The 23,577-nt window shown below is 37.0% G+C and overlaps 1 protein-coding gene across 1 annotated transcript in view; it reads right to left on the minus strand.

The window, feature by feature from the left end:
* The window catches only part of LGSN (lengsin, lens protein with glutamine synthetase domain), a 292,498-nt gene that overhangs the window by 11,239 nt on the left and 257,682 nt on the right, over positions 1–23,577 (minus strand). The window contains exons 4-6 of the mRNA XM_054685912.1: positions 11,461–11,593; positions 10,215–10,403; positions 2,142–2,308 (exon numbers count right to left, since the gene is read on the minus strand). Of these exons, the coding sequence (XP_054541887.1) occupies positions 2,142–2,308; positions 10,215–10,403; positions 11,461–11,593 (489 nt within the window). The remainder of the gene's footprint in view (positions 1–2,141; positions 2,309–10,214; positions 10,404–11,460; positions 11,594–23,577) is intronic.

The raw sequence follows: 23,577 nt of genomic DNA on the forward strand, positions 1-23,577 counted from the left end.
TATATCATAATTTGTCTAGATCAAATATAGAAAAAGCCTACATTATTTGCATATAATTTAAATAAAAATCAACCCTTTTGATAGAACAGAGATAATATAAGTTGGTTGTAAGATTTAAACCTTAAAACACCACACACACATGCAATGTTTAGGTTACTTTGCACAAATGAATCTTTTTTTTTTTGAGATGGAATAAGGTACACACACACACACACGATATTTAGGTTACTTTGCACAGATGAATCTTTTTTTTATTTTTTATTTTTTGAGATGGAGTTTCACTCTTTTTGCCCAGGCTGGAGTGCAATGGCGCGATCTCGGCTCACTGCAACCTCTGCCTTCCGGGTTCAAGCGATTCTCCTGCCTCAGCCTCCCAAGTAGCTGGATTACAGGCCCCTGCCACCAGGCCCAGCTAATTTTTGTATTTTTAGTAGAGATGGGGTTTCACCATGTTGGCCAGGCTGGTCTCAAATTCCTGACCTCAGGTGATCCGTCGGCCTCAGCGTCCCAAAGTGCTGGGATTACAGGCATGAGCCACTGCGCCCAGCCTCTTAAACCTATTTTTAATGTTTATTCACAGCAAATTTTCCAAAATAAATTATTTTCTCTTAAATTACAAATATTCATTGTGCTAATACTCATTATTTATACCTTCACAAGTTTCAAAAATAAATTTAAAGTGGCTTCTTAAAAAAATATAGATACTCTATGATCATTAAATGAGAACAAAATAATAATAACTAGGTAATGAAATAGGGAAGTTAGTTATTAGGAAACTGGGACTAAGAATAAATATAGCCATTGAGAAGGTGTATAATGAGTTACATTAAAATTCTCATGAGAAACAAACTTTTTCTCTAGCTAAACTCAAGGAAAAAAAGTGTTTTTTGTATGTGGGATATTGAACAAAATAATGAAAAATATTTTCAGTAGCAGTTGGATAAAAAAAAGTATGCAGAATTTTTCTCTTTATGTCAATTATATCAATCCTTAGCAAGTATAAGCAGCATACTGTTTTATTTTTGTAAAAGGATTCCATGGAGAAACTAGAGTAATGTCCTATATATGGACTTTTAGGTGCCATTAGTAAATAAATGATTAAAATTTGACAAAAACTGAATAGCAAACACTTTTACATTGAGGTCTCTGGCAAGTACTTAAAGTGCCAGTTACTTTTCCTTATGATTGAAAGAGACTCATTTCAATTATATTCTGGGCTTGTCCACAAGAAAATCCTCATTTTTTATAGAAATTAAGCAACATGTATTCTTGCCTGAATGACGAGGAAACAATATCTGCAAGCAGGTCCAAATAATTCCTTAAGAAAGAAGTTTGAATCTGTTAGAATTATTTAAAAAGAGTTTTTGAAGATGTCCAGTTTTCCCCAACATGAAGCAAATTTAAAAATTAGAATCTGATGTTAATGTGATAAAAGTGTAATATTTTTAAACAGTTAAACCTAGAGGATGCTTAACTTTCACACTTTCTTAAATAGTACTGACCTGATGTCCCTTGCTAAGAAATTTGATATTTAATTAACACAACAACTCAGTCATCAAAATAAACACATGACAAAAACTGATACAAAAAATTAAGGAAGTCTCAAAACAACAAAAACAATATTTCTTGATATCATCATTTTTGGGAATTTAATAATATTCATTAAGTCATCCAACAACAATGGAATATTTTCTTATCAGAATTTGGAGCTGAAAGGAATACATTTTTTATCTAGCAAATATTTTCTATTTAATCATTTTTTCCTTTTTATGTTTGCTTTTGGGTCTTCTGTTGCAATTTTCTCATGTCAAATAAAATATAATCTTCATAATTGCAGTAAGGGAGAAAAAATAATTCTGTAGAGCAAAATTATTCAAGGCAGGACTAAAATTACCAGTCTCAATTAGTTTTGTATTTCTATTGGGTAAAGAAATTGCTGTTTGAGAGCTGAGAGTACGTGTTTAGCTCCTTGGGGAGCAATAATGTGTTCGGGAGGAACAAGGGAAGAAACAAAATAAGTTATTGATTTTCAGCTTGAATTGCTGTATAAGATTACAAGAAAATAAGAAAGAGTAATAAGAACTGTTTGCTTGCTAATGGTCATGAAATTACATTTAGTCACAACTGTGTGTAAAACTCACTTGAAAAAAGTGTGCAGGGATAGTCTTAGACCTGGACACGCCGTGGAGGTCTGTTGTTTCAAATCGTACAAACTGGAGGCGATTTTTGGCCATGGCTTGTCTAATGTGTTTCATTCTAGAAGAGAGTTGAGGTGGGGTCAAAATTTGACTGCTGTCCCTCATGCAATCTGCAAAATAAAAAAATAGGTTCTAACTCACGAGATCATGATGGACTGAGAAGCAAAAGGAGACTGGAGACTAGTGAATTAGTCAATATTATTAACAAAAACATTATATATTCATCATGTCACTGGCTTAGAGTTGGATATCTTACCTTTCTTATTCTGCCTTTACCGTCTTCCCAAGAACATTGTGTCTAAACAACCTGAGAGATCATTTATCAGTTAGGACGAGGTCAAAATCGACATTATTTGCATAAGGATATAGCGATATCATATGTAGATACTTACTGAAAATCCCTTTGCTTATGGAAATTAGAACATATTTGCATAAGTTCACAGCAAAAAAGGGACCATAAAAGCCTGTCTGTAGGTGACTATTATTAAACATATTTGGGCTTCTTGAACTAACTGTTAATTTCTAAATTTAAATTTCTATATGATTAAAAGTGAATTTGGTTTTATTTTGAGGGGTTTTGTCTCATTCTGGGAGTTTTTTGCCCAAAGGGCTTTATATCTTTTTAATGGCATCTAACTCTAAGAAATGTACATATTTCTGTCAAATTTAAAACTTGCTTAAATAAGCAAACAAAAGTGTGGGTTTTTTTTAAGAATGAGAGTGTAGGAGATGAAAAATCTGGACTGCATACTCAATTTAAAATTAGAAACATAAAAAACATTCTTTTCAAGACTTTTAAGATAGTTTGAAAATTCTAACTGTAGAGCTAGAAGAGAACTTTGGAGATAAATCATCTAATCTAACCAACTCGTTAGCTTGAGTCCCAAAGTGGTACAATGAGTTACTCCAAACCACACCATCAGTCCACTGCAGAATTGAAACTAGAATGCAGACTTTTGATTCATGCTGGGTGGCTTATTACCACAAATTAAATTAATATGTCTAGAGCACATAGAATGGTCAGGCAAATAGTACACATTATAAATGTTAGTTGCTGTCAGAACTTTTAGGAGAGGCAGCAGAGTGTAGTTTGGGTTAGCACAAAACACTGAAGTCCATCTACCTCCCTTCCAATCCTGCCTTTGCCCTAGCAACAATCTTATCCTCTTTATGACTTGACTTTCTCATCAATAACATATGACCTACTTCATAGGCTTGTTATGAGGATTAACAAGTTATTAACAGTTACTGGCAGACAGTAAGCACCATGTAAGTGCTACTTAAATGCATAAAGTGAGTACAATTACTCTAGCCCAAGTAAATGTTATCATGATCAAGTCTGCATCCAAACACCCATCAATCTCTCACATCATTGATGTTGAGCAGCTGTAATTTTAAAGTGATACCTGAGTATTCTTTTGCAAGATTTAATTAGGCTTTAAAACTAAGCATAAAGATTGACAGTTTAGAAACATAGATTAAGTAGATTTTAAGTATGAAGCATGGGAAAAACAAATTACTGGTTCCACATATGCAAATATATTAGTGATAATGTGCTATCACTGATACATTTGGCTACTCTGAAACTCCGGAGGCTTTATAACTACCTTCCATTTAAAACAAACAATTAAACTGTAGCAATTAAAGTATTTCATGCTAAATTAACCTTGCTGTATTCCCAACCTACACTGAAATATTGGGTGTTCAGCCCAAGATGAAGAATGCTCCTTAAAACAAAATGTAAAGGCATTTTAAAATATGGAAATTTGGGTCAGGCGTGGTGGCTCACTCCTGTAATACCAGCAGGAGTGAGGTGGGCAGATCACTTGGGGCCAGGAGTTCAAGACCAGCCTGGGCCAGTTCAAGACCAGCCTGGGCCAGTTCAAGACCAGCCTGGGCAACATAGCAAAACCCCATCTCTATTAAAAATACAAAAATTTGCTGGGTGTGGTGTCATGCGCCCGTAGTCCCAGCTACTAAGGAGGCTGAAACACAAGAATCGCTTGAGCCTGGGAGGTGGAGGTTGCAGTGAGCAAAGATCGCGCCACTGCACTCCAGCCTATGCCACAAAGAGGGACTGTCTTAACAAATAATAATAATAATATGGAAATTTTTAGATAATGAGTATTCTAAACATAATAAGCAATTATACATAGGCTATAAAGAAGACATCTCCTATAAAAGGAGAAAGGGTAATTTTATTGGTTCACTAGTAATAGGATAACAGGTAGTCTTACTAGTTTTTTGCTTTATCTGTGTCTCCTAAACTTTCCACAATGAATACATATTATTTTAAAATAAGAATATTTGGCTGGGTGCAGTGGCTCAAGCCTGTAATCTCTTCACTTTGGGATGCCGAGGCGGGTGGATCACGAGGTCAGGAGTTCAAGACCAGCCTGACCTACATGGTGAAACCCCGTCTCTACAAAATGTTTTTTAAAAAACTAGCCAGGCATGGTGGCATTCACCTGTAATCCCAGCTACTCAGGAGGCTGAGGCAGGAGAATCTCTTGAGCCTGGGAGGTGGAAGTTGCAGTGAGCTGAGATGGTGCCATTGTACTCCAGCCTGGGTGACAGAGTGAGACTCCATCTCAAAAAAATAAATAAATAAATAAATAATAACAATATTCATTCACTCAACATAGATATTTTTCATTATCACATACTATTCATACTGAACGTGTACCTAGGAATCAGCCAGAAAGAGCCCTACCCTCATAGAACTTTATATTATGATGTGGGGCGAGTATAGATAATAAACATGCCATCAAATACAAGGGTGGGATAAATTCACACAGTGAAAGGGCTGGAAAAAAAAAAAACATAATCACCTGAAGTATTAATTGTATGAAACTTGATCACAACATGGACAGCTCTAACCCTTGATTAATTTTGAAGTCTCCAAGTTGCCCTGTGACTGGACAGTGAGTAGGGTACGTGTATTAGTTTACTAAAGCTACTATGACAAATGCCCCAGACAGGCGGCTTACACAGAAATTTATTTTCTCATAGTTCTGAAGGCTAGAGGTCCGAAACCAAAGGTGTCAGCAGGATTGTTTCTTCTAAACTCTCTCTCCCCTTGGCTTCTATACAGCCATCTTCTTCAAGCACCTTCACATGTTCTTTTCTCTGTGCATGTCTGTGGCCTAAACTCTTCTTCATATGAGGACATGAATCATAATGGATTAGGGGCCACCCTACTGACCTAAGTTAACCTTAATTACCTCTTTAAAGAACGTATCTCCAAATTCAGCCACACTATCAGGTACTGAAGGTTAGGATTTCATTTTAACAATTTTGGAGGAACACCATTCAACACATAACAGTGTATCATTCTGTTTCTATTTTCTTCAGTGTCCTTATTGGCACCTGCCACACTGTATACTCACATGTTCCTGTCATTCTCCATTGCCTATCAGCTCCTTGAGAGCCAGGGCTTAGTTTTACCTGCTGCTGTTTTCTTGGTACTTGTAGCAGTATAGGCATCTCATAGTCACTCAACAAATATTTTTTAAATAAGTGAGTGAGTGAATGAATGAATACGTCCTGTGTGATTTGACTTTGCCTAATTAATAAGTAAAAGTTGTCATCATATATTTTAGTACATATCCTAAGCATCGATTTTTCATTTAAAAGTTCAATTCTTTCACCAAATATGAGAACCCTATCCAATCCCATTTCATTTTCAAGGCATCAACTGATCTTGCTGCATCATTGTCTGAATTTATTTTCTTCAATAAATCATACCTGTTATTTACAATTAAACCTTTTGGTCAGCCTTTCCCAGTTGCACATGATGAATAGCAGGCAGATAATTGCCAGTTCAGGAGCTCATTTGTTTTTCCTACAGTGTGGTTCCTAGGAGATTTTTCTTCTTTTCTATTCCCTCAGAGGATTAATAAATTAAATCAATGTGTTTTTGTAGAAGATGTTTTAATGCTGTGAATGTTTAGGGAAAAAATAAGAAAATATTTAAAAAAAAAAAAAACCCTTAAAGCTCTATAGCAACTAGGAGGCCTTGGAGAAATTTTGTTTGTGTTCAGTGATAATGAGGACATATATCAGTTATATATAGAGAACAAGCCATGGTCACTTATAAAAGGGAGATTGAAGAGATGTTTGGGCTTTCAGAAATACCAATTCAAAGAAAGGGAAAAGTGCACTTGAGAGAAAACTCTGGAATACATTCAGCTTATTGCACACCTAGCATAATGTACCATGCTCTTTCAAGGTCCAGCCATCTTTCATCATTGTGGCTATGGTGAGAGCCACCCTGTTTGTGCTACCTTCTGGCCACATCATATTAGCGCAGACATTGTTGGAAAGCCCAGGTGGCAGAATAACCAGGTACAAAGCAGGGAAAAAAAGCAATACAATAAAAAGTGGGAGGGAAAGGGGGCTTTTCTTTGAAAAAAAAAAGTATTAGTTTTGGAAAAACTTAGAGAAGTTACTCCAAAGAAGAAACACCATATCAAAATTCCTTACACTTATTTTGGGAGTTTATTTTTAAATTATGTATATGTATTGGTTTGTGGTTTAAATTTTTAGTACTGAAGGCCTATAGAGAACTTAATACACTCTGGGCCAAAAAGGGAGCTTCTGAGCTAAAGAAGTTGAGTTAGTAATGGTACCCATGCTGTAAGTCACAATTGACAGTGCAAAGAGAGCTCATGATACAAGATCTTTCTCCAGATTTCTGGCTTAAGACAAAGAAATGGTAAATCCCTCTCTCTTTTGTAGCTAAAACTAGAATATATAAAACAATGACCACAAACTGTGGGGGAGTCAATGTGGCCAGCAGATGTTATCTGATTAGTCTTCCCAGTGTTTAGAAACTTTTTTGAAATAGTGGACAGCACTTCACTATTAGAAAATTTTATGTAAAAATCTTGAGTTCAAATTTATTTTGAAACTAGATCTGGCAACCATGGGTAGGTATTTCTCCATAGCAACAACTGGTTGGAACTCTGAGGTAGTCTAGATAGGCAGGCAACCTCTACTTCACGGGGTGGCAAGCATTTTCTGTAAAGGACCAGATAGTAAATATTTGCAACCGTGTAGGCCATATGGTATTCGTTGCAGCTACTCATTTAGCACAATGTCATTTTAGCACAAAAGCAGCTATAAACAATTTGTAAACATTACTTAGAAAAACTGACCAGCAAGCTGAATTTAGCCTTTGGGCCATAGTCTGTTGCTCTCTGCTCCAGTTTTCTCATGACCAGAACCACTCCCTATGTTCTTACACCAGCCCATCTTTTGTATTAACTGTCTGGCCCCTGTGGGTATTTGTATCAACAGCCGCCTGATGTTCAGAGGTTGTTAGTGCTCATGCTCTTCACTTCGGAGAAATTCATAAAGCCAAAGTAGAGAGAAATTCAGTTATGAGAGACGGTGTGGTAGTGAGATGGGAGAGTTCCCTGACCTCCTCGCGGAGCATGCAACAGGGACATGACTCATTTACTCGGCCACTGCACTCAAACCACTTATGGGAGGGGGAACATGCAGGTGAGCCAAGGTGAGCGCTTTCAGGTTGCGGCCCTACAGCAGTGTTTAGGGGTGTTACCATGCTCTTTTAGTTTTGCCATCCACGGACGGCTGTTAACCAGCTCAGTGGAGAGTCCGGGTAACGGCCTTTTACACCCTATTCTCTAGGTACCTGGCTCCTTGTCCGGAGTCCAGGAAGAATCAGGTCACATGGACTAGAAGGATGGTGAATGTGGGGATTTTATTGAGTGATGGAGGTGGCTCTCAGTGGGATGGTTGGGGAGCAGGAAATGGGATGGAGTGGGAATATGACTTTCCCCTGGAGTTCGGCTGTCCCGCGACGGATCTCCTCTCCGACCGTCCCCAGCTGAACTCCTCCCCACCTTCAGATGCTCCTTCCCTCTCTGCCATTCTGTTCTCCTGCTCTGTCAGTGGAGCTTGGGGTTTATATGGGCATAGGATAGGGACATGGTGGGCCAGAGTGGTCTTGGAAAAGGCAACATTTTGGAACAAAAACAGAAATGTCTGTTCCTATTCAGGGCCATGGGTTTCCAGGCTTGAGGGTGGAGCCTTTGCCAGGGAACTGCCCTCTTCTATGCAGTATTTCCCTGCCTCCTTTCGGTATCAGTAGGCAGAATAACCCCTCGAAAATTTCTTCCATACCTAATCTCTGGAATATGTGAATATGTTAAATTGCATGGCAAAAGGGACTTTGCAAATGTAATTAAGGTTATGGACCTTAAAATAGGGATATTATCTTGGATTATCCATCTAAGCCCTTGAAATTAGATGGCTTTCTCCAGCTGAAGGCAGAAAAGGGATGTGGAAGAAGGGGAATTCAGAAAAGCTCTAAATATGAGAAGGATTTCAGGCATTGCTATCTCTGAGATATAAAACCACAGAGAGGATTCTGGGAGATAAGGGCCACCCCAGCTGACAGCCAGCCAGGACACAAGAACCTCACTTTTACAGTCACAAAGAACTGGATTCTCTCAACAATCTGAATGAACTTGTAAATGTACTGTTGCCTGGAATCTCTAGATAAGAAACCAGATGGCAATACCTTGACTTCAGCCTTGGAAAACCTGAAACAAGGAAACCAGATGAGCCAACCTAGACTTCTAACATACAAAACTGTGAGATAGTACACTTGTATTTTTAAAAAGATAATAAGTTTGTGTTTACTTTCCAGGCTCTAGCTCTTCCTTAGGCCCTATGTGTACTAAAGGATTTAACCTTGCCCAAAGAGAGCTCTGGTCTTCGCCCTTGGTCCCTGGGAGATAATCTCCAAGCATTTAGAATGTCTTGCCTGACAAGAGTGTCTTTGTTTACCAAGGGGTTCTAGGCCACCCAGACACTCTAACAATGTTATTTATAGTGGTGACTTCAAGTCATGCAGTAACTGCTTGATCCCCAAAGCGGCTGGAGAGTGAGGTCAGCCAAATGCCCAGTTAACCATGAAGCCCCAGTAAAGACTCTGGACACCAAGACTCAAGTGAGCTTCCTTGGTTGGCAATATTCCTCACGTTATTGCCAAGAGAATAGTGCTGTCTGTCCATGACTCCACTAAGAAAGGACAAGTGAACATTCTGTGCTTAGAACTTGCCTGGACTGCCCATGGCTGATTTTTAATCTGTATCCTTTTAGTGTAATAAACCATAACCTTGAATATAACAGCTTTCAGTGAGTTCAGTAAGTCCTTCCAGCAAATTACCAAAACTAAGGTTAACTTGGGGGATTCCAAAACTTGTAATTGGTGTCAGAAATGAGGGTAATGTGGTAGACACTATCCCTCTAACGTCCCACTCTGGTATATTCTCATCTTTCCAAATCTTGTATGTTTAACCCTGTCATTGTAGACTTCCTTTTTTCAGAGTGGGGTAGGGGGGTAGGGTCTCTCTCTGTTACCCTGGCTGGAATGCAGTAGCACAATCACAACTCACCTCAACCTCCTGGGCTCAAGTGATCCTCCCACCTCATTCCCCTAAGTAGCTAGGACCACAGGCATCTGCCACCACACTAGCTAATTTTTTGATTGTGTAGAAACGGGGTCTGCCTATGTTGCCCAGGCTGGTCTCAAATTCCAGGCCTCAAGCGATCTCCCCTCCTCAGCTTCCCAAAGTGCTGGGATTACAGGTGTAAGCCACTGTGCCTGGCTTTTAGATTTGCTTTTGTAACTAATTTCCAGCATTTTAATTCAAGTGAGTTTTAACCAATACACTCATGTACCAAAATAGTTACATCACTATTAATAAGCCAGAAACTTAGAATAATAGGATTTTACTTTTAGAAAAGGCAAGACATCTTCCATTGCAACCCCTCTATTTTCCAGATGAACAGCCTAAAGGGTAAAGAAAACTACAAAGTATTTTATAAAAGATAGGTATAAAAATCTTTGTAAGTGTTCTGACTCCCGGGCTAGTATTCCTCAACCAACATTACATTCTCTCTAATTCAAATACAAACTTAGGGTTAGTGGCTAGAACCACATACCAGTTTGTTCCAGAATCCTTACCAGTAAATCCTTACCAGAGTTTGGGTTAAATTCACCTCCAGGAACATTGGTTGTTGTTCTGGGGGGCAAAGGTTTTATCACTGTTGTCTCATCCTGAGAGTCCTTGTCATCATATGACAGATGAGACTCAGCAGAGCCAGGTCCTATGACAGGTTTGCTTGTGTTCCCTAATTTGTGGCACACCATTTGGTTTCTGATCCTCTCTGTAGTAATAAGGAAAAATGTTAAAATATGTTTCCACTGTTTTCAACTGTCTCTTAATATAATATGGAGAGGAATACTTGAGAAAATAGTATCTTTCTAGCAGTGACATATTAAATGAGGGGCAATGGGAGTGGTCTACCCTAGTCACTGGCCAAGAAAGTGCATCGTTTATAGAGAATTTAAAAACAGGCCAGGTGAGGTGGCTCATGTCTGTAGCCTGTAATCCCAGCACTTTGGGAGGCTGAGGCAGGTGGATCATTTGAGGTCAGGAGTTTGAGACCAGACCAGCTAACATGGTGAAACCCCATCTCTACTAGAAATATAAAAAATTAGCCTGGCATGGTGGCACGCCCTGTAAACCCAGCTACTCAGGAGGCTGAGGCAGGAGGATCACTTGAGCCCAGGAGGCAGAGATTGCAGTGAGCCAAGATCATGCCACTGCACTCCAGCCTGGGTGACAGAGTGAGACTCTTGTCTCAAAAAAATAAATTAATTAATTAAAAATAAATAAATAAATAATAAAATCTACTAAAATCTGACTGCTTTTTATTGTAACCATATGCTGGGAATTCCTACTGTCCTGCCTTAGGACACAGTGATTCCTAGGATTGAGCCTGTTGCCCAAATTAACTTCTAGTTTTAGCAGTGTCTCACATCTGTTGAAATCTAGTTGGAGTTCCAAAATGTGTTATGAAGACACCTTCCATACCTTTCTTATGGCCCCTCAAATCCTCTGTAATGATTTTTCTATTCATTTTCAGAGCAGAAAACTGTCTCTCCTCCTACTCATACATTCCTCTGTTTGTTCTTTTTTTTTTCTACTACTGTCATCCTAATTCTAACCCTCTTTACATTGTAAATATTTTGATTGGTTACTTTTATATATTTACATTGTAAGCTTACATTTGCCATCTTTTATGACACTTATGTAGGAATAACTTTTATTTGTCCTTTTGCTTCTCCCAAAAAAGAAATGAAGATGTTTTATGAAAAGAAAGACCAAATGGAGATTGCCACTGACCACACCATTTTTGAGGGCTCAGAGTAGTTAGATACCATTTGAATTGGACATATCCGTTTCTCCCACTTCAGTTGAACAAATATGTGGTTTAGTGACTTTCTTCCTTGTCCTTCTTAATGTGTTCATGCTGTTGGCTTCAGTCTCATTGCCTTCATCTCTTGTTGAGTCCTGTTGATAATTAATAAACAAAAAGCCAAATAACAGATTATTCAAACAATGATATTTGGATGTCGAGAGAGTATATTTGAATAGCTCAATTTTTTAATGAGCATAGAAGACTTTTATAATGACGAAAATTTTGTCACTTCCACACTCACCTGAATAACTCACAATTTAAAAGCCCAGTGTTGTGCTGATAGGCCAGATATTCTCTATCTCCTTTTATATGTGATACAGAAAATATCATTAAGTAAATTAAAATCTTGTCTAATTACTCAAGATTTCTATGTTTATTTTTTACTTTGGGAATTTTATATTATTTATTCCTAAATAATTTTGCAAAACCTATTTTAACTAAAAAGTTTACTTTTTATGATTTCTATTTTTTAGGATTTCTAATCTTTTTGTCTGAAGGCATAAGCATCTGAAGAATTGTATTCTCTGCTTTTTCCTTATGAAAAAGGAAAAAATTAATAATGCAATTAATAATTGCATCAATATTTACTTCACTTCAAAAAAGTAATTGAATTCATAAAGTGCTATTTTGTGACTGTATTTTATATGTGTAAAACAAACATCATATCCAAACCATTTTATAGCTTAAGAAAATCTAAGGAAATGCATTCAAAACAAAATAACCTAACTTTCACAATCTAGTTATAATCCTTGACATGACAGGATATGCCCAGCAGGGAGCTGGGCTGTGAGGCACAGGCTGGTGCTGGGGAGCTCAGGAATCTCAGCACTAACAGTGCACAGAGTCACCCCTGCAGTCCCAAGACACAAAAGCTGTCACTGAAAAAAAATATGAAAAATTTTGAAAAAGCTGACACTGGTATTTTTAAGGTTTTTTACAAACCCCTCATAGTGGTTTGAGGAGAGAGGAAAGTGACAGGGTCAGGGTCAAAAAGTATGTTGTAAACACTTTGAGCTTAGTATCTTTTTGAAAAGCAGGCTCCGAGAGGTTTCACATCTGTGGGCAAGTTATATAAATATATGTTGAGTAGCTGCTGGGGAGCAGCTGTATCACTTCATCTATAAAACCAATTCATTCTCCCAAGGCTAAAATAGAAAAAGAAAGATTTTCATTTTTTGCTTGCTTATATGTAATTATGATGCATTGTTATTATTGTTATATTAACAAAGTTATATTTCCTAGAACAAAGCCTTTTCTGTAATTTTAAAGTTTCACTTATTAGAAAATTGTGGTCTTTTTCACTCCAAATAACCTTATATTTGGACAATATGATACTTAATATATAATAATTAATTTTGTAAGTAATTTAGGATTTAATTTCAATACTTGCATAAATTTTCCCAACACACTTCTGATAGAATCTGGCAGAAATATAAAGCTTTATTGTACATGTTCACCATGTCTAAAATTGTTTTGCTAGAAATGCATAGTCTATAATTTTACTTTTGTTAAATGCATATGTATATATTTATTTTTATTTATTTATTTATTTATATAGTCTTTTAAAGAAGTATTGTTTAGAAAATGAAATACTTAGCCAGGTATATAATTATCAATGCAATATGAGCAGACTAAATTTGTCTTAGCTTGACCCTTTGCTCATATATAATATTTTCATATATAAATTGAAGGAATTGGGTGAGATAAACTTTAACATCTCTTTCAGTTTCAAACTCTAACCTGCAACTGAATAAACAATTAAATAACAATGTGTTAAAATTAAGCACATTGTCAAGCATGTTTTCTCATGGTACCCCTTAAGTTAATAAAATCTCACCATTTTACAAATAAGAAAAATGAGACTCAGAATAACTTGCCCCAGGCCACAAGAGTGAATGAAAGATGCAGTTTCTAAAAATACCTTGTTTTTCAACATGCCATTCTGCTTCCTAAAAGCCAGAGATCCAAGACAAAAGAAAGGTCATTTTAAAAACATTCACCTGCCCTCATATAAACCCGATCAAAAGAGAAAGTTTCTTAAGAAAAAAAAAAATTTACCTAGTTACTAACTGAGAATTTCACCAATAAGAGCCCAAAAACTGACCAGGCGCGGTGGCTCACACATGTAATCCCAGCACTTTGAGAGGCCAAGGCGGGTGGATCACGAGGTCAGAAGATGGAGACCAGCCTGGTCAACATGGTGAAACCCCATCTCTACTAAAAATACAAAAATTAGCCAGGCGTGGTTGCACGTGTCTGTAATCCCAGCTATTTGGGAGGCTGAGGCAGGAGAATTGCTTGAACCCAAGAGGCAGCCGAGGTTGCAGTGAGCCGAGATGGCACCATTGCATTCTAGCCTGGGCAAGAAGAGTGAGAGAAGAGTGAGACTCGGTATCAAAAAAAAAAAAAGTCCAAAAACTAAGGCACAGTACATACCTTTTACTCCATAAAAATGCTCAAAAAAGGGAGTAGGGGTTTCAAATGAAGAATACATTTCATTCAGTCCTTTGGTTTTCTTTTACATACTAGGGTGATCAGCATATAAACATAGCTATAATAAAACAAATTTATTGGATCCTTCATTTATCCCACCTCCATTCGAGTATTTTTATTCTCCTTAATCCTTGATCTTTTAATTACACTTAGGTGCAATGTGAATGATGCCTCAGTAAAAAACTTACTAGCCCAGATGATTGAGGTTTGGGCTGTAATTCTGACCTTTCCACAAAGTATCAAGTCCTTCTAGGGCCTTGGCATTCTCAACTGTAAACACTAATATAAATAAAATCATACTGTCAAATTAAATTGAGCCTAGGGCTACCTCCTTATATATTTTAAGTTTGACTTAAAAATTTCTAAGCAGACTAGAAACTACTCTTCTACCAATCACAGTGTTTCAGCCAATCACAGGTGGCCAATTGTTCAAAACATGTTCCAACACTGTTTCTGTATCTCATTCCCATCTTCTGTACCAAGATGGAAATCTTCTGTACATCACTTTTCTTTTCCTGTCCATAAATGTCATCTGACCATGTGACAGCCTAAGAGTCGCTCTGAACATATTCTTGTTCTGAGGGCTGCCTGACTCTTGAATTGTTCTTTAACTGGGTTTAAAATTTAATTTTTCTACAGGTTTTCTTTTAACAGATGGCCTCAGAAGTGGGATTTGAAGTAGAGCTTCCAGCAACCCCCAGGAGCACTGAGTGATTAAGCAAGGTACACCAGCTCCATTGTATCTGTTGCTCTCTCGAATCAACTGGGGATCATGGGTAAGTTGTCTCTCAGATTATGGAGATCCATGCATTTGTGTTTTGACTATCTGAATTTGTATGGGCACATTTTTTATCTTAACTGGGTTCAGAAGTCATGACAGACACTGGACTGTGTTAGACTTAATAACTAATTGGATTATATCCAGTTAGAATTCTTAGATGACTGACTGGTTAGACAAACTGGCAGTAAATGGCAATACTGCAGAAGGTGTGAACTCTGGCTTTCAGAAATTCACCAGGATTTTGTGTCCTATCCCTTTTGTTTCTTTTTCTAATGCATGAGGTAGGGAAAAATCTTCAGCTTAGTTGATCAAGATGTGACAGCCAAAACCAATTTTCAATATAAAAATGGAATCCTTAATTTCTGATGAACTGAGTGCTCCACTTTTGTCTACCCCATACCTCTACATGTATAATTATTAGGTCCCACAAGCTGCAAATACTTACAAAAATGGCAAAATCTTATAAAGATAATTTAAAATTATGGTGGAATGTTCCAAATAAACAACACCAACACCACACTTTAAGAAGTGCATTTAAAAATGAAGGCTCCCAAATTAGGCATATCCAGGGACACCTATTGATGTGCAGAACCTTCTTAAAAGTGTTAATATTTCTATTGCCTCTTTTAAAAGCCTTTCAAAAGGCAAACAAAAAGCTTAAGCAACTAATTGATAAGAAAAATTGAATCTTCTAATCTTTTGGCTTAGTTACTATCCTGCCCCAAAGATAAAAAGAGAATTATATAAAGTGTTCATGAAAGGTAGGCCCTCAAGTAAAGTAGGCTTTTTTCTTTTTCAGAGCTATCCATGCTGAGTCCACACATAGAGAATTATTTCCTGGCCTTATTAATTAATGGGCTCCAACCTGAACTCAGTAATTTTAGCTAAAAAATAGTGGCTAACTTAAAAAGACCACCTATTGAACTAAATTGGTCTCCAAATTCACCTTTCTGGCATTTAGCTGGCTATTTTGAAACATATTTGTAAAGGAAATTTACATCTATAAAGGAAACCTCCATTTTTAAGGGTGTCTGCCTCTGTGCAGCAGGAAGAGAGGAAAGACTAAGTTACTAGAGACTCTTATCATTGACTTACATTTATGTAACAAGATTCCTCCAGAGTACCTTTTCCTATCCATCCTGTCTTAACTGGGCATTTATCCACATCCTCCCTCCTTGATTTAGGCAAAAGATGGTACAATATTTAGGTCTAAAGTCTCAGCTGTATGCATTTGAGAGATAAAATTTCTACCTTGTTTTACCTAAAAGTCATCCTCTTAGAAGTGAAATTTTAGGGTTTTCTAGCTAACAATTGCTTAGAACAATGAAACAGGTAATTGGAATATTGATAGTCTGAATTGGGGGAAAAAAAACTATTTGGAAACTAGCAAATGAAAAATTTTTCTGAAAATTTTAACTTTTGCCCTTGTCCGTGTCTGTCTATATGTCTGTAAGTGTTATGTGTATCAGATATTTCTTTCTGATCTTATATAATATTTGTCAAATTAAGCAAGTTTTTACATTGTTGGCAAAATAAAATAGGAATGTCTTCAGAATTGTCAATACTAAATATAATTCAGACTTTTTTTTCTGGGTCTACTGGTCAGAAAGGTTTATGCTGTTTTTGCTATATGTTTTAGGGTCACAAAATTGCTGCTTCTGTCAAATTTTGATATGTGCTTGATTGTCTGTAAGCTGACACTGAAAAGGCTGGCTACTGGGTTCCCCTGAAGCCTTTCACACATCTTACTGTGAGCTTATGTCTTTGATTTTGAGCCTCTGAATTCTGAGGCCTGGAGAGGTGGTCATGGTGAGGCCTGGAGACGTGTATGTCCACTGTACCTGGGCCACCAGCAGCAGGGCACAGCCAAGCCCAATATGGCCCTGCCCTTCCTCCTCCAGCTTTGCCTGCTGGCCATGCTGAGAGGGGTTGGATCCTCCAGACATCCTTTTCATAGCTCTGTCCTCAGTCCTTGACTCTACACCTGGTGTGTAAATTAGGGTCCCAGATGGGCCCTGGCCTTCCTAGCCATCCTAGGTGCCACTCAGGACATTAGGGAGAATACCTATGTTATTTTTTCAAAATTATTTTCAGAAACTTAAAATCTTAAAGCCGTGTTAAATTCAGAAATAGGGAAAGGAGCAATGGCTCATTCCTATAATCCAAGCACTTTGGGAGACTGAGGTGGGAGCATCACTTGAGCCCAGGAATTTGAGACCAGCCTAGGCAACACAGTGAGATGCAGCTCTACAAAATATATAAAAATTAGCTAAGCATGGTGGTGTTTGCCTGTAGTCTCAGCTACTCGGGAGGCTGAGGTGGGAGAATGAATTGAGCATGGGAGGCAAAAATTGCAGTGAGCCAAGATCATGCCACTGTACTCCAATCTGGGTGACAAAGCAAGATCTATCTCAAAAAATAAAATAAAAAATAAGAATAAATTCAGAAATAATTACTCATTAAATATCTGAGTCATTTCTAAGAAGTTAAAATATTGAAGTATTAATTATTAACATAAATTTATGCTTTAGCATCTTATTTTTATATGATATTGAAAATGTAAATATATTTAGATCTATTAAAAATAATTGAGGAAACATCTTTCTACACAATTATGAAATGGTTTTTATCTGCAGATACTGATATAAAACACTTCAAAATCATTTACTTCCTAGGTTTTACACTGGAAGTTAGAATTACTAAGAGTTAAAATTTAAGTTAATATATGTAATTATAACTACTAAAGTAAATAATTTGGCTGGCCACGATGTCTCATGCCTGTAATCCTAGCACTTTGGGAGGCCAAGCTGGGAGGATCACTTGAGGTCAGGAGTTGGAGACCAGCCTGGCCAACACAGTGAAACCCCGTCTCTACTAAAAATGCAAAAATTAGCCAGACATTGTGACACACACCTGTAACCACAGCTACTAGGGAGACTGAGGCAGGAGAATGGCTTGAACCTGGGAGGTGGAGGTTGCAGTGAGCCAAGATTGTGCCACTGCACTTCAGCCTGGGTGACAGAATGAGACTGTCTTAAAAAAAATAAATACAATAAAATAAATAATTCTATATGTAAAGTGTACAAGAAAAGCAAGATTGTTTTTGATGAGAAAATTAAAGTGTGTGTTTGTTGAGAAAAAATAATTTTGTCTAGTTTAGAGGTTATTTAAAGGTTCTTTCAAAATGAAAAAATTATATAAATAAAATTAAATGGATATTCAAGGTTGGGGGAAAATAGAAAAAAATGTAAGAGGCTATAAAAAGGATTATGGAAATCTTGTGTGTTCAAAAGCTGATTGAAGGTGAATATTTATTTATAAGGTTTTCTGAAAATTAGCAGTAGTATTGATTATATACTAACACAAAAGTAAAATTCATATTTCTCTGCAGAGTTCACAGGGGAAAAAAGTAAAATTCTGTTTTCTCCTTTGAATAAGAATTTATTGTAGTATTAATAAGAGTGAAAGATTTTCGTCCACCTTTTGAGTAAAATGCAAACAAAAATAGAGGAGAGACAAATTTTGTTTTGTGCTGTCTTTATTATGTCTTTTGATTATTTGGAAAACTGAATCTCCTCTTCATCAATGAATAAGGATTTTTGCTTTTGAAAACCTTTTAATTATCAGTTAGGCTAAATTAATTACTATTATTTTGCCATAATCTGTGATTCTATTTTGATAGTGTTTAAAACCTTTGGCATATTTGATAGGCTTCCTAAAATCAAATTTCAAATTCTAAAATTAAGTCTTTTTTCCTTCAAACTAACTTTAGGATGTTCCAAAATGTCCCTGAAGCATCCAAAAAAGAGACAATAAATAGGCTTATTTGATATGTTAAATAAAATGGAAAGCATCCTAAAATAAATGGTACTTAACATTCTCTGAGTTATATTTTATGAATATATTATGAATATGTATTTCAAAATCATATGTGACTCCTAATATTCTGATATGTCTTAGTATATGTTATCAGTAATAATTATGTTTATTTATGTTAAATTATTATAGGTTACAGAAAGAGCCAAATTTCCTTGTCAATTGCATCTTTAACCATAACCATTTTAAGTCTTATTCACAGTTTATTAATTCTGATGAACTTTCTGAAAGCTCATTACAATCAAGTAAAATCCTAAAATGTTGTGTCCTCAAGGAGGTTCATGGAAAGGTTTGAAAGAATGCTCATAAACACTCTTGAATACAGGTTTCTGATAACTCTAGAATGATATACATTTGGACGGGATAAGAATACTAAAAACTCTAATGAAGAAGTTGACCAGTTTATAAAATTGCCAACTTAAGTAGCACAAGAGCTAATTGAATACCAAGGAAATACTTTGGCAGATTTCCATGCTAGATCAGCCAGTACTGATGTTGTTAAAATATGCAATTTAAATGAGGTTCATAGTTCAAGTCAAATTGCCTACAATAACCCATTTATATAAGCAGTGCTATGCACCTAAATTGAAGAAACGAAATTTGTATTTAAGATAATATGAATTCATTGTCGAGTGTGGACTCATGGTGAGTCTGGAGAGCTGCCTGGTCCTTCTCAAGTAATTAAAACTTCCATCATTGAAAGCTCTACACTCGGCCAGGCATGGTGGCTTTCGCCTGTAATCTCAGCACTTTGGGATGCAGAGGTAGGTGGATCACTCGAGGTCAGGAGTTCGAGTCCAGCCTGGCCAATATAGTGAGACCCCCCATCTCTACTAAAAATGCAAAAATTATTCGGGCATGGTGGTGCACACCTGTAATCCCAGCTACTCGGGAGACTGAGGCAGGAGAATCACTTGAACCCAGGAGGCAGAGGTTGAAGTGAGCCAAGATTGCGTCCAAATTATATTTTTAAAAATATACTGGTGTCATGACTATTCTAAGTTGCCAAAGTGGTTTATTTTGCTTTGTCAAATCCATAATCCTAGGAAGACAAAAAAAACTTCAGGTACATTTTTGCTACTTGATGGGCCATTTGAACATTTACAGATGGCTTCTATTCAATTGTCATTTGTAATGCATGTTTTCTAGTTATATACAAGCTTTCTCATGCAAGAAGGCTAATGCAATAACAATAGCTAAAATAGCTTAACGGTTATCAAGAAATGTGTTTCTCTCATGGAACATTCCTAGAGAAATCTCCAACAATAAAGGTACTTGTTTCACTGGACAAGTTGTAAAACATAAGTTGTTACAGCTATAATAGCATTAGGCAAGTCTAACTGAATGGACTGAATTGTCTTGGTCAAAGGTACTGCAGACTGATGACAATCAGTTCCTCTTCCAATCAAAACATGAGTTGACCATTTATGAAATAGTCACTGTAAGGCCTCTAATAATAGAACCTTATGTATCTTCTGCACCTAAATTCTTATATGACTAAATGCTACAATGTAGGCTTCAATGCATTGTGCCAAAGTGTATTTTCATTAGGTAAAAAGAGCTTTTTATGATCCACTGACCGGATACAGTCAAACCCTTCATGGTCTAAAACTTAGAGACTGGGCCTTCTGGAAACACCATCAGAGAAAGACTTCCCTTGCCACTCACACTGCAGTAAAATACTGGGACCTTGAACCTTGAGTCTGGCCCATCCAGCCTCTTGAAACCAAACACTTGCCAGAGACCTTAAGGTAAAGCTAACCAGAGAACTTTCTCCCTTGAAGCAGATGGCATCCTAGACATAGAAAGCTTTCCCAAGATCATGGAACAAGACTTCTCTCCCATTATAAGATTCTTAACCTTTCTTAACTTTTGCCTTGCTTATGCCTCTTGGAACAACACAGTGGGAAAAGGGGCCTATGTGTGTGGAGTATATTTTTATTTGTGTTAGATTTCACAGACAACCTTATACATGAGCAACCTTATCTCTTGATGGATGCAAGATGAAGGGCCAGTGTAGGCTAGGAATTTTAATGACACCTTTGTTACTCCATTATCAGTCAGAAACAGAACATCAGTCCACTTCTCTTAACGTACATCCTAGGTTAAATAAAACATTGCCAGAAGGCCTTCACCTTTCTAGATGGGCATCATTTGTTAGTTCCCTTTTTCTATGGCTTGGAGTAAATGAGGTAATGATTAGAAATGTATCCTTTACAGTAGTCTGTATAGCAGATTTTACTGCAAAACCTGTGCCTGTGCAGCAGACTTCTTTAAATTCTCTTGCTAAAGTTGCGCTAGATAATAAAATTGCTCTAGATTACCTACAGGCTGAACAGGGAGAAATCTGTGCAGTGGCTTACACTTCTTATCGTACATGAATAAATACACTGGGTTTTGTAGAGATTCAGTTACAAGAGATTAATGAACAGGCTGCTTAATTAAAACATGTAGACTTTTCATCTGGCTTATTCTTCGATCTATTTAACTTTAGTTGATTAATAGGAACTAATAGGAACCTTGGCTAAGGAGCATACTCCAAATTCTTGGTATGCTCCTGCCAGTCACTATAGTAGTCATTATCATTATCATTCTGACAGTCACAATAGTATTCTCCCTGGTATGCTATATTCTCCCCAAAGTTTTAAATGTTTGCAGACAGCCATGTGTAGAATATCAGATGGTCTCTTTGACTGGAATGACAAAATCTCAAAGAAATGCCTGACCGTGAAGACACTATAACCTATCAATAATGTGCTAAGACAGAAAACCCAAAATAATGGTAATATGAAGTAGCACCAAAGCCCTAAGTTTTGGTCACACTCTCATCTAGGTGAGAACCTGACCAAAAGAAGAGAATTGTTAAACAAAATTACGGAAGACCATTGTTCTGGACTGAACTCTTGCATTAGGCCCCAACAGAACAGACCAAATCAAAACAAAATCACTCATGCTAATACAACATAATCACAGTGAAACTTTAAGGAAGAAGATAGATTCCAAAACAGAACAGTTTTTTTTCCTTCTGAAAACAGGAGATACCAGCATAATAAAGAAGTCCCCTCTGCTCTAACCCTTACAAAAAATTAACCTAAAGTAAACAATCAGGTTATTTTTCTCTCATTCTGTTTCCATATTCCCACCTTACAAAATCCACTGTACTGCTATTTCCCAGTGGAATTTGAGACCAAATAAGTCCATTTACAATGGTGTGAGAGTGACGTCAATGCCTAAGGTTTCAGTCAACCTCTCAATCTTAAGAGGTTGACCCAAAGGGAGGAATTGTTTACATAAAGCTACCTCCTTACCTATCTTAAGTTTGGCCTAGAACTTTATAAACCAACTATAACCTACTCCTGTACCAATTAGAATTTCAGATGCCTGCCAATCACAGGCAGCCAACTGTTCAAACCATGTTCAAATAAGGGAAACTCCCAGCTGTAACTAATTCAGCTGTTTCTGTGACTCATTATTGTCTTCTGTACATCACTTTTCTTGTTCTGTCCATAAATGTTATCCAACAATGTGGCAGCTCCAGAGTCGCTCTGAACCTATTTTGGTTCTCAGGGAGGCCCAATTCTCAAATCATTCTTTGCTCAATTAAACTCTGTTAAATTTAATTTGCCTAAAGTCTTTTAAATAATATCCAGCCAGGTGGGGTGGCTCACGCCTGTAATCCCAGAACTTTGGGAGGCTGAGGTGGGTGGATCACTTGAGGCCAGGAGTTCAAGACCAGCCTGGGCAACATGGCAAAACTCCATCTCTACAAAAAATACAAAAAATTAGCCAGATTTGGTGGCACGTGTCTGTAGTCCCAGCTACTTGGGAGGCTGAGGCATAAGAATCGCTTAAACCCAGGAGGTGGAGGTTACAGTGAGCCAAGATCGCACTGTACTCCAGCCTGGGCAACAGAGTGAGACTCTGTCTCAACAACAACAAAAAAAGTCTTTAAAATAATACCTATAAAAATATTAACATTTTAAAAGCATTGCCATATCCAGATAATATCTTATATTTCATCTAATACCCACAACATACAGGGAATATTTATTATTACCTACATTTTTTCCAAAGCAGAAATAACCCACAGGGGTTAGGTAATTTGTTCAAGGTCATATCTGAGGAAGAATAGGAATTCAAATCTAAGTATTTTATTTGAGGTGCTTCCTACATCACCACAGCTTGATAATTGACTTAAATGGAATTCTGTTTTTATTATATAATGTGATCTGTGTAACTCATAAAACTTGTTCAACTTCTTCAATTATATATTCTTTTTCAATTGTATTTTTATAACTCTTTTCTGTATAAAAGCAAAACCCACCTTAATTCACATCACCACCAGTTTAAACTTCATTAGTCCCAAGAGTGAAGATGTAACCTACTATGGATAAGGCAAAATCAAAGACATAAAAATAAACAAAACATAAAACATGATTCACAAAGAATATTACAATCTAGTAGAGGCAATAAAGTGTTGCTGTGGCAGTTAAGGGCCTCCATGTTGTAAAGAAAGAGATATGCTTAGGTTAGCCTAGTTCAAGGAGAGCAAACTCAAATACCAGACAGATTACAAAAAAACACAATGGGCTGGAGGGCGAACACAGTAGTTGATACCCCTTCCCAGGAAGGAGCCAACACAGGAGTCCAGATGATTGTTGCCGTATTAAAACGTGGCCCTCATGTTGCCAGTTTTACAAATTTTCAAAACATGCCAGAAATCTGGATTTTTATTTGAAATTTCATGATTGTTAAATACTGTCAATTGATTTAAAATATAGGGTAAGAAGTAAAGAAATAAACTTTCTCAACTACCACACAACTAGGTCTCAAAACTACCAGAATGCTGTTCAGAATATGCAGCAGCTCTAGAGATATGAGGCACAACTGTATCAGCAGTGACCACCTGTCTTTTCCCCAACAGTG

Source organism: Pan troglodytes, chromosome 5 (genome assembly GCF_028858775.2).
Source record: "Pan troglodytes isolate AG18354 chromosome 5, NHGRI_mPanTro3-v2.0_pri, whole genome shotgun sequence".
Lineage (NCBI taxonomy): Eukaryota > Metazoa > Chordata > Mammalia > Primates > Hominidae > Pan > Pan troglodytes.